Source organism: Patagioenas fasciata, chromosome Z, assembly GCF_037038585.1.
Source record: "Patagioenas fasciata isolate bPatFas1 chromosome Z, bPatFas1.hap1, whole genome shotgun sequence".
Classification (NCBI taxonomy): domain Eukaryota; kingdom Metazoa; phylum Chordata; class Aves; order Columbiformes; family Columbidae; genus Patagioenas; species Patagioenas fasciata.
The window spans coordinates 50,296,092-50,310,763 of record NC_092560.1 but is presented as its reverse complement, the minus strand read 5'-3'; the positions used below and the strand labels follow the sequence as shown (position 1 = coordinate 50,310,763).

Here is a 14,672-nt window from a genome sequence, read left to right as displayed (position 1 = left end):
AAGACGTAACACAAAGATGTTCTTTCCAGAGAGCTCCTCATTGTTAATCATCAGCTGCTCCTCTCTATCTAACCACCAGGTATGCTTACAAGGACCCAAGCTCTGCCTATTCCAAATTCAAATATACAGAGTCTTTTCGAGAATGCTTTATGTGATCAAACAAATCCAACAGCCTTAATTAAAGCTGGATCCATTTTCCTCCCAGTTTCATTAGCTTCAATTCATATAGTCAACACTTCCTGCTGAGCAGCATAAGGTGTTTACAAAGAAACTGTAGTATTGTAAAATCTACAGACCTTGTTATAGAACTCAAACAGCTCCTGGTGATTAAATTCTACAAACACTTTCTTCAGGTTCTGTGAAGGGAAAAAAAAAAAAAAAAAGAATAAGCATATTTTTTTTTCTTATTCATTCTAATAATTCAGAACGTGAAATTAAGCTATGTGAAAGAGAATGGTTGCAACAGTTAGCTTTCCTTCCGTTCACTAGAAAGTCCCTCACATACGTATATTTCATTTCAGTGAAGAATTCAAGTCTACATCTATTCTCCTGCTGCGAAGAATAATAATAACAATAATAAAATATTCTATGAAAATGATTTTGTTACCTTATTTTTAAGTCAGATAAAAATGAAAGATTACACTCATCTTACTCAGGAGTTTGTCTAAGATCTGGTAAATACCATTACACAATGACAAAGTCAGTAGTGTACTTGATTGAATTTGCACAGCTATTAATGTACTGCACCGGCACAGAGTTAATACTTTCATTCACTAATCTAACAGTTATGATCTTAGCATGCTGACACTGCTATAGGCATCTACTCACAGATTCAGCCTAAGTTAACAATACAACAGCTTTAAAGCACTGTTTAAACAATAAAAAAGCAAAATTAACATAACTGATGGAAACTACTGTGGATAAAACAGATGGCAGTAATAATCCTCTGTACACATGTGTTGATGTCTGTGGAGACGGGGTTAAATTAAAATTTCTGTCCTGCTTAACTCGCTTGCAAGAAACAGGTAGTTTAATGCCTGCTACTTTCAATCACAGTGCAGATCTATCCAGACTGTTTCCAGCCCTATTTCTTCTACTTCGTCACTTTACTTCTTTCAAAGTACATTCGTAACTATAGCTGCTGCTGTTAGACTTTCCAAGGCTTGGAGGCATTTCTGCTGACAACACCTGCATTTCCACAAACACTAACAAGGCTCTGTGGAAGGTGAATCTGCAGACATCTCTACTCACCAAATATTACCAGATGAAATAATGTAGACACAATAATTTTGTTTAACTGGTACCAACTTCATGCACCACTAAAACAAGTAGAAAAGCACTTATTTAGCAATTCAGCTTAAATGAGCAAGGATACTTTTGTATACAGACAAGGCTATGGGTCAAATTCTGTGTACTCTCATACCAATGCAAGTCTCGATTTAAGTCAATGCTGCTAAATTTGGCGCACCAAATGCCCAAGAGCAGCAGAAGCCCTGGGAACTCAGGATAGGTACTGCCTGGTGCCTCCTCCTCAAAAGGAGCTGTAAGACACAGGAAAAGGATAAAATGACTGGGGCCAGCCTGTCTGGTGCAATTCCTCCTCCTTGCACTGCAGAAAGAAGGATCCTTTCCAACAATTTCAGGGAGGCTACAAAAGCCTAGAAAAGGACCAGTGATTTGCATGAGAGACCAATCTTCCCCCTCTGGGAAAGAACAATGCAATTCTGGGTATCGTATGCTGAATACAAAATAAAACTACCAGGACAGCAGTTCTCTTTGCCATGACTCCAGCTGATCCTCCCTCCAAAGAGCATAATGCTGTGACAGGGAAGTAAAAGCATTTTTAAAGGCTTTCTAACAGTTAAGAAACAAAGAGAAAGCAAACAAGTGTTTTTTTCAGAAAGAAAGCGGGTAGAGAAAAGAAGAAAGATACACTAACAGCAAATGGATCTACCATTTCAGCTGGATGTTTGTTTGGCATTTGCTGTTCCAGAAGGATTTTGCTGTCTGAATGGAAGCGAAACTGAAAAAAAAGAGGAGGTTCTGAATAAAAGGAAGATACCATATATCTTAGAGTTTATCAGTCACAACGAATAGTCAGGGTCACCTCCTGCATGGTTTCTGGCAGAAGAGTCTGCTGGGTTTTGATACAGCGGCTTTGCAGAGAGGGGCAGTGGGTGTGTGACACCTCCAGCCACCAGATCAAATTACTCTCAGCCCTGTTGCTTTCAAGATGGGCATCTTCTCGTACTGTTTCAGATGAGCAAAAAGATCAACTTCTCATATAAATATAGACTGGATCATCATAAAATAGAAACTGGAAAGCTTGTCTTTCCTATATTCCCCTAACTACACTAATTATTGTAAGTTACAAGACAGGGTATGCAAAAGAAAAAAAAAAGTGTGATCTTTTAAATTCAGGTTCTTTTTATACTAAAAAACCATAAATCACTATTCTTTATGAACAGGCTGAGTTGTCTCTTCCCATTATTATTTAGTAATCATAGTCTGATAACTAAGCTAAAATTTATGTTGCATCGTGGCAGGCAAATGTCTGTGGAGATCTGAAAGAAATCAGGCCCTGCCAGGCTGTGTTTCTGATCTGGGGGTGGGGGTGTCAATGGGAAAAGAGGATATAGCAATCTTTAATGAAATATGCTGTTTATATGCACTTAACCCTTTGCTAAAACAGAACTGCTTCTGTGTGTAAAAACCAGGTACATGCACTACATCACTTCAGCAGAGAGTAGTGTCACAAAAAGCCATGCAGAAGTGTGGCACCAGTCAAAAAGGTTATTTTTACAATATTAACTTCCTCACTAGCATGAGTCCCTTGAGGTAGGTGCCAAACAATCACTGTCATGTGATCAGGAGATTCTACATAGACCACAAAACCATCACATCGTAACTAGGTCCCTACAAGAAAAAGCAACATCAGAGCCGAGATATCCATTATTCACTTAATTGCTTTATTCTGTGTGAACACAAATAACTAATTAAAACAACATGTCAAAGGGCTAGGTTACCATCCACTTTAACTACTCAGTAAAGTACTATTAAAAATGACTGTATAGATAGACTATTGCTAAAGCCCTCAGAGCAGGCAAATTCCTAATCTACTTTGTGGAATTTTGCTCAGATAAAGATTCAAAATTACAAATGGCAATAATCTTTCAACCATAACTAAAACACAGGATAAAAAAAAAATCACTTTCAGCTTACTGATCTAATTAAATGTCACTGTGTGCAGATAAGAGTCTCAGCCTACTTACGAAAGTGCAGCTAAGCTGCGTTCTTTTATCTACACATACAGGTTTTCAGATGTTGTCTCTGACCTAGTATGTGTTTCCCAGAACGTAAATAAGAAAACAGTAATCTGCTGGATGTCTAACTCCTTTCTTCCTTCTGCCATCATTCTCTTTTCCTCTTCCCTGATAAATTTCCTCCCATTCCTCACCTTCACTCTACTCTTTCCCTCATTCCTGGCATCTCATTTTCACTTTGGTGTTATCATATTCCTGTGAAAGAGAACTAAACAGGGTTACCAGAAAACTAAAATGAATTTATTCCCATAGTCACAGTCACTCTAACTCTTTTTTGTCATTACATTCCAAACTTTGTCGCTGTTGCAGTAAAAGTTCCAGCTTCTGCTTTTAAGAGCTTTAGCCTTGAGTGTAACAGCTTCATAGCGTCAGAGAAACATCGTCAAAGACGTTATTCCTATGAAGACAAAGAAATATATAAAATACTAAATATTAATTCTTCAGGAAGCTTTGAAAATGTGTAGAGAGGCTTTTGGTGTGATTCAATGCCCATGAAGAGTGTCAGGGACGGCACTGGCCTGACAACGCTCAATGAGCACAGCTGAAGAGGCGATGAGCAGCATCGCCAGCTAAATAAAGTTGCCAGTAGGTTCAGTGTGCTTGTCTGCTGTTAAACATGACAGAGAATTGTATTTGCCACTGGAAATTCTGTGCGAATTGCAGGTGCTGCCCAAGACAAATCTTTACATCACTCGAAATCCATTACAAGGAATAAGGTAGTAAATTTTCTGAAACATATGGTTTAATGTGTTTGGCTACATACTGAATATAGTTTTAAGTGTTAAAATTAAATTTTAGTGTCATTTTGCCATCATAGATCTAGATGGAATCTGATTTCATTCTACCTCTTCTCTCAATTGTATCAATTGTATCTTCTCTCAGATTGTATCAATTTACCATTTAGAGCCTCCTGAGAATGTCTGTGAAATTCTAACAAGTTTAACTGATTAGGATTGTTTTCTTCCCTTACCTATCTTCTCATTTATTGTCTGGTATCATTTTAAAAAACGTAACAACTTCACCAGTCTCTAAAACAGCTGTTCAAAACCAAATTTTCTCGGGCAAGGGGGAAGGAGGACACAGAGAGGCGAGAAGGGAAAGGAAAACAAAGATATAATTTCCTACTGCCAGTCAACTATAACATGCTATCCTACCCAAAGCAGCCATTCATAATGTATGGCTAAATCTAAAAAATAGCCACAAGCATTTAATATACACTTAGCTTATAACAACCAGCAAATAATCAGGCAAATTTTTAGCTTAACTTGATCACCAGTACAAAAAGGATGAAGACACAACTAAACAAGATGTAAAAGACTTTCCAATTTCCCATTGCCGGAGCTAACAATTTATTTTAAACATGAATACCTTCTTGCTGTAAAATGTTACTGTGGAAACCATGCAAAAAATACATCTCCTTAAAATACTTCAGAAAGCAGAGGCAAATTCCTGGTTATAATAAAAGGAATTTTTTTTTCCTTAATCCAATGCTCTAGATACTTCTGTTTTAACGTACTGCTGCAAAAGCCTTCACTACTAATGACAGTTTTGCAACCTTATGTATTGCCCAGCTGTATTACACACATTTAACTCCCCAGCCCAAGCATAAGCATAGAGCAAGGTACTAGGAGTTATAAATAAAAGACAAACTTCTGGTTTTAAATTTGAATACGGAAAGTTTACATTGTTGTAATAGTTCTCAACTGCAAAGCTGTAACGACTTTACGACATTGCAAAATAAATGCCAAGTATTCTGAAGCAAACAGATGGGGGGACAGGCTGGTTTGTATAACTAAATGTCTACTGATAATGACTGAGCACATGTAAAAAATTACAGTGTATTCAGCAAAGTTTGTTAATAGTAACTAGCTGAGGCAACACATATCCCCGTCTCCGCATTCTAATATAACCCCTAATACTATTTTGAGCCACATCTCAGGTATGTTTAAGACAAGAATATTTTCACATTTGCATTCCATTCCCCTATTTATTCCTGTTAGACAGCCTTAAAATCTCAGATATAACGGAAGGATATAGATAATTCAACTAATCAGTTCGGGGCCACATTCAGATGCATTCCTAAACAGATCCCTCTGGCCCTACCAGTATCTGTGCTACACCACTTCAGGCTTCCTTCAAATTTCCTTGGACCCCGGACAACTGTGCATCTGCTTAGGCACTTACCGATCAGAAGAGGGCCGTAAGTTCTATCTCACAGTATTTATCAGCAAGTTTAAGCTGTTTGGTCAAAAAGAGGAATTATGGTGTGGTAAGAAAAGCAGATGCGCTAAAACAGACTACTATCGCATAAAAACACACCTGTTCCTTAACTCTCTGCACATAAGACACAGCAATTAAGACTTCTTTATACTATAGCAGTAGATGGATATAAATCAGCTAAGGGATTCAGCAGAGCACAGGGAGTTAAATACCGACATATATTCCTAATTACACTTCTTTCACATCATCAGATAATGTGACCTTCAAACTTCATTCTTGTTCCGAGTTTATTTCCATTTGCAATACCAAATAATTATTTTTGTAGAGGAAAAAAAATCATGCCGAATAACATGCATTTTCAAGTCTCAGTGTGCAACTGCTATAAACCAGCACATCTTTCATGCTAAACCCCTTTTTTCCTGATCAATATGTTAACATTTAGTTTGTTCTTGTACTGCATTCTTCCTTTCAAAGTTGCATTTCTTTTTCATTTAAGAATTTCAAGTACCCTAAGGTATCTAGGGAGATCAAAATCAGCTGCATACTAAAGATGAATTTCCCTCCCTTTGCAATGTATTCGTAAGCTCCCTAGCCAAAGCTCTGTGTTGCTTCTCAAGATCTAATCAATGTGTTACTGGAAATTGATGGTTTGGAGATACACAGAGATAATTTTACTCCAGCAGATACAGGATCATCTAAGCACATTTTCATGGAAAGTCCATAGAATAAACTCATGGCCCAGTCTAATCATGAGCCAACAGATCCTGTAGGCATTTGGAGACCTGCAGAAGACCTGACACACTTCCAAACAGCAACAAGAAGTGCCAGTCATTTCCATTTTCACTCCTCCTGTTCTCCATTACTGTTTGGACAAACTGGTGCAAAGCTACAGACAAGAAATGGGACACAACTACTAGAAAGACCACATAGGCTGGGAAGATCACAGATCATTAGAGGCAGACAGGACCATTTCCTCACAGCAGGGGAGAAAAATATTTTTAAAATTGAGACAATTATCTGGAAACAAGTTTACCTCAATACACCTAGTCAGAGTAAATACCATCTTGCTAAAGAAAAGGGAAACAGCAAAGTGTTTTTTCCAACAGCTGTTCCAACAGAGGGTTCCTTCGCCCTGAATGTACTAGGAATTTACATTCCTATAAATAACATCATCAGGTTGGTTGGACTATTAATGACACTTTAGCACGGAAAACCTCTCAAAACCAAAAATCTGGAGTTGTAGGGTTGTCACTTCTGTGCAAAGATTATGTTAAGTACACTTTTACAAAACATCACAGTGAAGAAACACACTTTTTGGTGAAATAGCTGGTAAATATGTATCAGTGCATGCCTATCACAAGAAATATTTAAAAGCAGGTCTTTTCTACTGATACCTCCCTGTGTGTTCCACATACGGAAAACAGGTTATAGAAGATCTACTAAAAGGCTGACTTGAATCTACGCTTGTTTTATATTTTGTATATACCTCCACATGTCCTTCCCTTCTTTGAAGACAACTCCACACAGCACAAGTTCATTATAGATTTCTCACTGGTTTCCGTATGGGATCAGCCACTAACAGTATAAAGCATCCATCCACACAAATGTGTCAGTGTAATTTCAGGATTCACTAGGAAAACATGTTGGTATAATTCTCAAATACAGTATCCAGTAAAAAAATATATTTGAAAATTGTTAGTTTCCTCCACTAATAGACCACCACACAACTACTAAGGCTACCACTGACTGATCTAAGGAACACAGGTCCTAATAATGACAACTTTTCTACTTCATCTCCCACCTAATTTTGCAAACTATACTGTAATCCTAATACTGTAAAAAGCTCTCTGAAGAAGCAACCTCACTAAAAATTCAAAACAAATATACCCTTTCTTCCTATTAAATGTCACTGTTTCAAGTATGGAAAAAAGTCTCTGGGAAAGCACACCCACACTAATTGTTGCATATTGCTTACACAGTGTGCAGTCTGTAACTATCAGAACATAAATTTCTTCTTTTAGACAGAACTCTACTTTGATGGCTGAATAATTCTGTTCCAGAGAAGAAATTAAATTCTCTGATCCTTCAAGTTTTTATGCATCTTATTTGGCATAGAAATTCTAATATATATTAAAAAAAAAAAAAAAAAAGGTAATGAACACTGCAAGGAAAAACAGGGAGTTACAACTCTTGTGTTTCATTTATTTCCACTGGAACTATCATTTAAGTCTTCAAACACCATGAAGAGCAGTAAATTCACATTTCTATTCTAAAGATATCTCACATCAAGACCGACACAGTAGTCTTACTGTCACCTTGAATGATAAGGAATTCGCATTTCTTCTTATGCTTGCACCCATAGAGAACTACTGCTGAAGAAAGAGAGCCCAGCAATAGGCATGCTGGCTCCAGAAATGCTGTCAGGCTTTTCTGACCTCATATGTTCACCAAATTCAATCACAATCAAGTTAGTTTTTTACAAAGTACACATGAAAAGTTGTCACGTAGGCACAGTTACAAAGTATTTCCATCTTTGTACTCAGAAAATAATCCAATTCTAGGAAGCTAACAGAACTGAGCATAAATATTGAGTGCAATGCTAGCCTAGCGTCATCATCTTTTGAAAACTTAATATTATGGACTCAAATAGCAAACACTACAGCTCAGTAAGTATCTCAGGACAGTGAAGTTCAGCCCTGCAGCACAGAAGTCAGACTGACATAGATTTGCATGTAGATATCCAATGGTCATCACCTTCTACAGCAAGGAAAGTAGCTCAACAACATGGTTTCAGAGACCTTATCACACAGTTTGCTTTTAGCTGACATGATTCACATGGAGTTACAAGTCCTTTATGTTCAAATCAGATGGACATGCAGTGTTGGGTCTGAAGAAAGCTGGACTTCGAGAAAGCTCAAATTGTGATCCAAAGTGCCCAGGAAGCCACCCCTCTGGTCTCAGCTAAAAGCCAAACAAAACCTCCTGTGTCCAGCGGAAGAAACTTGGCTTATTGTCATCTGCATCCACATCTAGAGCAACTGCTCCAACAGGAATTTGATGTAGTGCAGTCATCCAGATGATGAACGCTTTAGATGAATGGAGGAAGCTGGCATATTTTTGCAGCTTCTGAGCCTACCTGGTTTAAATAAGATACTGCAACAATTCATTGTTTTACCACCAAAAGCCTCTCTTTACCACCAGAAAACTTGAAAGCATCTATTGTTTCTACCGAGGCAGAAGAAAAGAGGCTGGATAAAAGACAGCAGCTTCTAAGGAAGCTCAGATCCATGTGAAATCAATGTAACTGATGTGAAGATAACCTTTCAAAAAATCTGCTTAAATATTTACAAAATGTCAAGATTAGATAATTTGTAAATTAGTTCTTTTGTTTGGGATGGGTCACTCAGCGTATCACCAATTTGGATTTTGTTAAGCAGACAAGCAAAGATAAAATGTTTGAGTTTCTTTCTGTGCTAAAAGGGTGTTAGTGGCTATCAGTAAGCATATCTCTGATCTCCAGTGGGCAAATCACTCCAGCAGCCAGCAACTGGGTGCTTGCACACAAATTTCAGCTGCTGAAGGAAGCTTGAAAGCCATGGGGGAGTGAGGGATGTTAACTATCCATCTAGTTCCCAGCAGGATCAAAGACAGAGCTATCAGGGAATAAGATTGTTTGTAAAGTAATGTATATTGTTTTCCTCTTTTTTTAGTTTAATTAGGAAGTCACTGCTTGTTTTTATTGTACTCCAAGAAATATAACAGATGTACAGCTTTTGCAACAATACTCACAATTCACAAATAAATGCCAGATTCACAAACAAACTCCTAGCCAGTACCTCTTCCTCACCAGAAGCAATTCAGCAAGGCCTTGAACCTGAGCTACCCATTTGGATGAAGGACACACTGATGTCAGACCCTCACACAAGCAAACACCAACATTTCTCTGGCAACAGGGCACACTGCGAAACTGGAAGAGGTCTTCAAAAGCAAAGTTTCTCAAAATAGAAAAAAAAAGCTTTTCCAACAATTAAAAAAAAAAAAAAAAGAGACTAGCTGGTCCTTTCTGATTATGACTGTACAAAATTCAGAGGAACGCGTAAACAACTCCTTATTATGAAGCAATTCAACAACAACTTTTCTTTCTCAGTTTGTCCATAAAGGTTACACATGTTCTGATGATGTAAAAAATCAGCTATTTATTTCAGACAATCTAATTTCAGCAATCTTCTTTGTTATTTTTCCTGAAAAGCTATTCAAAACTTGATGCAGTGGTGTGAATTCTCACAGCTTACAAAGAAAACTGGACAGGCTGCTAAGGACAGAAAGTACTACAAGGGTTGTGTGTTTTCACATAAAATGAAGATGAAATCAAACCACTCAGCAAGTTTCCTTCAAAGCCAGAATATGAATATAAGTATGTAGGTAATACCCCCTCAGGGATGAAAATCCCCCACTTTCAGTTAACGTAAGCAATTTGAAAGAGGGTATCAAATCCCTTTTTATTTTCTTCAAGTCTGTGTGCTACTGAATTACAGTTCATACAGGTTGCTTTAAAAGAGAGTGAGCAATGTGAAGAAATACAGAAGCAGATTTGGATTATTCTGCAGGTGGCTGGAGTACAATGCAGTATTCAGGCTGGCTGCAATGGTTTCAGTGAATATCAAAAGCATGATACTTTTTGTTTTTCTCTCAAAATGACTGTGTTTAGCTCTAAAATTTGCATGATGCAAAACTGAAATGGCAAAGCAAGGAATAAAAACTGATATTATATGGCATAATCTTTTCCTAAAGACAGAAATGAAATTAATATTTAAACTATGCTTAATGTCTTTTAGATTTTTCCCTTTTAAACACACATATCCTTCAAAGGGAAAAATAAGGTGTTACAGGTCAGTTTGAAAACACTACTTTGGTTGCATGAACTATGTTACAAACTGACGTTTAAACCTATGTTTAAGATACTAAGTTACTTCTTCCAAAAACATACTGAAAGCTCATGATTTGTTTAATGTCTTGTCTACACTGATTATAACACAAATTAAAAGTGTAATATATGGGTTGGGCATTTATATTTAGATTTTCAATCTAAGATAGTATTTAAACTAACCTGTGTCCAGATTTTTCTTACACCTCCTCTTATTTACGGAGAGAATGCTAAGAATATATTTGTCGACTACCAAAGGTTTTATATTTAATGTCGAAAAAAAAGGAAATTATTTAAATATTTTATATTGAAAGACTATTTCTATGTTACTATGGAAAGGAATTTAACACAACCTTTGTCCTCCTTTTAGTCATGAGAAGGTTTTCAACACGCATACTGCTCCCCACATTCTTATCTCTAAATTGGAGGAATATGGATTTGATGGATGGACTGGTAGATGGGTAAGGAATTGGCTGGATGGCAACATCCAAACAGTTATACTCAATGGCTCAGTGTCCAAGTGGATATCAGTAACGAGTGGTGTCCCTCAAGGCTCCACACTAGAACCAATACTATTTAATATCTTCATCACTGTCTTCAATGAGGACACAAAAAGTGGAACTGAGTGCAATCTTTGCAAGTTTGTGGAGGGCACCAAGCTGAGTGGTGCAGTTGACACACCTGAGGGACAGGATGCCACCCAGAGGGACCCTGTCAACCTTGAGGAGAGGGTCCATGCGAATCTCCTGAGGTTCAACAAGGCCAAGAGCAGGGTACTGCAGCTGGGTTGGGGCAACCCCCACTACTATCAATACAGGCTGGGGGATGAAGGGATGGAGAGCAGCCCTGTGGAGAAACACTTGGGGGTGCTGGTGGATGAAAGACTGGACATGAGGTGGCAATGTGCGCTGGCAGCCCAGAAGGCCAATTTGTATCTCGAGCTGCATCAAAAGGAGCGTGAGCAGCAGGTCAGGGGAGGTGATTCTGCCTCTCTGCTCCTCTGTAGTGAGACCCCACCTGGAGTCCTGCATCCAGCTCTGGAGCCCTCGGCACAGGAGAGACGTGGGCCTGTTGGAGGGGGTCCAGAGGAGGCCACCGAAATGATCAGAGGGCTGGAACAGCTGTGCTACGAAGACAGGCTGAGAGAGCGGGGGTTGTTCAGCCTGGAGAAGAGAAGGCTCTAGGGAGACCTTATTGCAGCCTTTCAGCATTTAAAGAAGGCTGACAAGAAAGATGGAGATTTTTTTTTACCAGGGCCTGCAGGTGGCAGGACAAGAGGTGACCGTTTTAAACTGAAAGAGGGTAGATGTACATTTAACATAAGGAAGATATTTTTTTAAAAATGAAGGTTGTGAGACATTGTCACAGGTTGCCCAGAGAAGTTGTGGATAGCCCATCACTGGAAGTGTTCAAGGTCAGGCTGGACGGGGCTTTGAACAACGCAATCTAGTGCCAGATGTCCCTGCCCACAGCAGGGTGGCTTGGACTAGGTGATCTTCAAAGTCACCTTCCAACCAGAACCATTCCAGGGCTCAAACATATATGTCTTCTTAATATTGGACATTATTTTACAGACATTTTAATACTTGTACTATATACATTTTAATACTTGTACTACAACATTCAGACAAATTAGAATGATTCCAGTTAATACTGAAATAGCTTGACTCTCAATACATCCAAATGCAAAACAGCTAGATTTTCTCGTCTTAAGACATAAGTAATGAGGTGATGCTAAAGGGAACAACGAAGAAGAGTGATATGCAGGTATGGTAGGTTTAAAAAAAGATTATTTCTAGCCTGACATAATGACACATGCAATATTACACAAATAAATGCAGTTTTTACATACGCCACTGTGTTTAGTTTAAACAGAGAAAGAATAATATGATGGTGAAGAGTACTACCAGGGATAGTAGCTGCTTTCCCACTGGCTAAATGGGGACGTTTACATCAGACTTTCCTTTACACAACAGAAATATTTTCCAGTCTCAGGGAAAGCTTAAACTATTTTGAACTCACTGTATGTTCTCCCATATTCTGGGCTGTTGTACGCCTTTAGGGTATGACTATCCAGTTAGTACCACAGCAGTGCTCTGGTTGCATTCAATGTCTAAAACTGTGTACTGACCAGCAGAAAAACGAACTGGGAGAACAAATGATTGACAGATGAACTGATGAACTAGAAGGATACCTGATTAACCTGGTCAGGTACTCAGCTGAGGCTGCAGGGTGACAGCAGTCTTACAAAAAAGCATATTAAGAGTATCTGTGCTCTCCTACTGGTGAGTGACAGAATTAAAAGTTGAACACACACACACACACACACACACACACACACACACACACACACACATGCACACGCACACGCACACACACAATACAGGGAGATGCCATTAGATTCCAGGTATGAGAAAAGTTTTGTGCCTGCTGAAAGGAGAGTAATTCCACAGCCCTGCACACAGGAATGAATTATCAAAATTGCAGACCACTTGCTTTAATGAGAACAAATAGTCCAATATGCTTGGGACCATTATTTTAACATGATTAAAGCACTGCTGTGTAGGAGAATCAATTCTATTTGGATTGTTTTGTTTATCTTGAAGATAAACAGATTAACTTGTCTGCAGCCACAAACTAGTCAGAACTCTGGTGTTCAGGCAAAGGCAGTATGGGATCAGAGGGGCTCTAAGAAATATGTAGATCCAACAGTTAATTTGACAGTTGGCAATCCAGGTCTCAAATTGCTAAATGCAATACTTCCCTCTTCCCTGATCCCGCCCCCCCACACACTTTGTTGGGGGGTGGGATGTGTGTTTGTTTATGCTTTTTGTTTGTTTGTGGTTGTTTTGGTTTTATGATTTTTTTTTATTGGTGGCATTAATTTTGTTAAAGTTGAAGTCTATAGAGGTATTAAAATCTAAAATGTCACAATACAGCCTGAGCATGCAAGAGGAATACACCACATCTCTGTATCAGTAAGTTGGTAAATAAACAAAGAGAGTTTTTGTGCTTGAACTGAAATGTTTCTCCAGTAATTGTTTATGTTTTCTGAGCGTTTAAAGTATTAAAACATGAACGTAAAAACTGTAAAAACTGCAGGCCATTCAACAACCACCACTCTTGGTACAGCAATGAATGAAAACTTTTCAATACTAAAGATCCAGAAAGAATTTCCATTCATTTTTTCTTTGGAAACTAAAACTTCTCCTTCTGAAGTTCTGAGTAGATCCTTCAATAGTTCTACATGCACAACAAGAGACTTCTTGTCTTAAAACATAACCCATTGTATGAGGAAGATAAGAGAGCATTTACCTCCATTAGCAAGAACACAGTCTTCAGGCAGAGTGAAGCGATTCTCCTCTGCTTGGCACTAGTGAGGCTTCACCGGAGACACTGCATCTAGTCCTGCACACCCCCAGTACAGGACAGATGTTAAGAAACTGGGGGGATTCCAGCATTATCTGAATGGTTATCATCTGGGTGCATCACATGGAAGACACACTAGGAAAAGTTGGTTCGCTGAGTTTGAAACAAGATTAAGAATGGGGAATCTAATTGCATCCTATCTGTAACAGTTTCAGCATTAAATTGTACCTCTATGATAAGTGATTTTAGTTTATCTTGTTACAGATTACTGATCTCATCTGTTCAGAGAGCCCACCTCATAATGAAGAATGATATTTGGTAATAAATAATAACCATCCCTTAGCTGAAGACTTGATAAGGAATACAACTTCAATCCTCCCATGTAGAACCAATTTTTCTGACTATTTTTCACAGGGAGTCAACCCTGAAATCCCTAGAAGCTAGCAATCACACCTTTTAGATGGTCACTGTTCTTCACTCTTAGAAGATATGGAACTGGATGTACAAGTCATTTCAATAGATAATGGCTGATCAGCAGTAAAAGTTGCCAGAAGGATTATCTAGGTAACTTGGTAGAAGGCCAGTAAAATCCACAAGTGACACACAAGGGTGCTGAATGGTCAGTCTTGGGATCCAAAGACACTGCTGACCTCTTGCTTGTCTATCACCACCAGTTCAAACGTGCTGCAACTGGAATCTGATTAATGATTTTTAAACAAAGAAGAAGTATTCCAGCACAATCTACAATAGCTCTGAAACTTGAAAAAGAGTATAAAAGATCCATGAATAGCAAGATAGGACTGAATATCCAAAGGGGCTAGATCTCTTGGGTAAAA

At 38.4% G+C, this 14,672-nt stretch overlaps 1 protein-coding gene across 3 annotated transcripts in view; it reads right to left on the bottom strand.

Moving 5' to 3' along the window:
* COMMD10 (COMM domain containing 10) overlaps positions 1–14,672 on the bottom strand; it is a 130,099-nt gene that overhangs the window by 24,081 nt on the left and 91,346 nt on the right. For 2 of the 3 annotated variants that reach the window (XR_011736441.1, XM_065861120.2), the window contains one exon: positions 297–356. The exons of the other annotated variant lie outside the window; for it this stretch is intronic. Coding sequence is in view for 1 of the 2 variants with exons in the window: in XM_065861120.2 (XP_065717192.1) it covers positions 297–356 (60 nt within the window). In the remaining variant the exon portion in view is untranslated. The remainder of the gene's footprint in view (positions 1–296; positions 357–14,672) is intronic. 3 annotated transcript variants of the gene reach the window in all.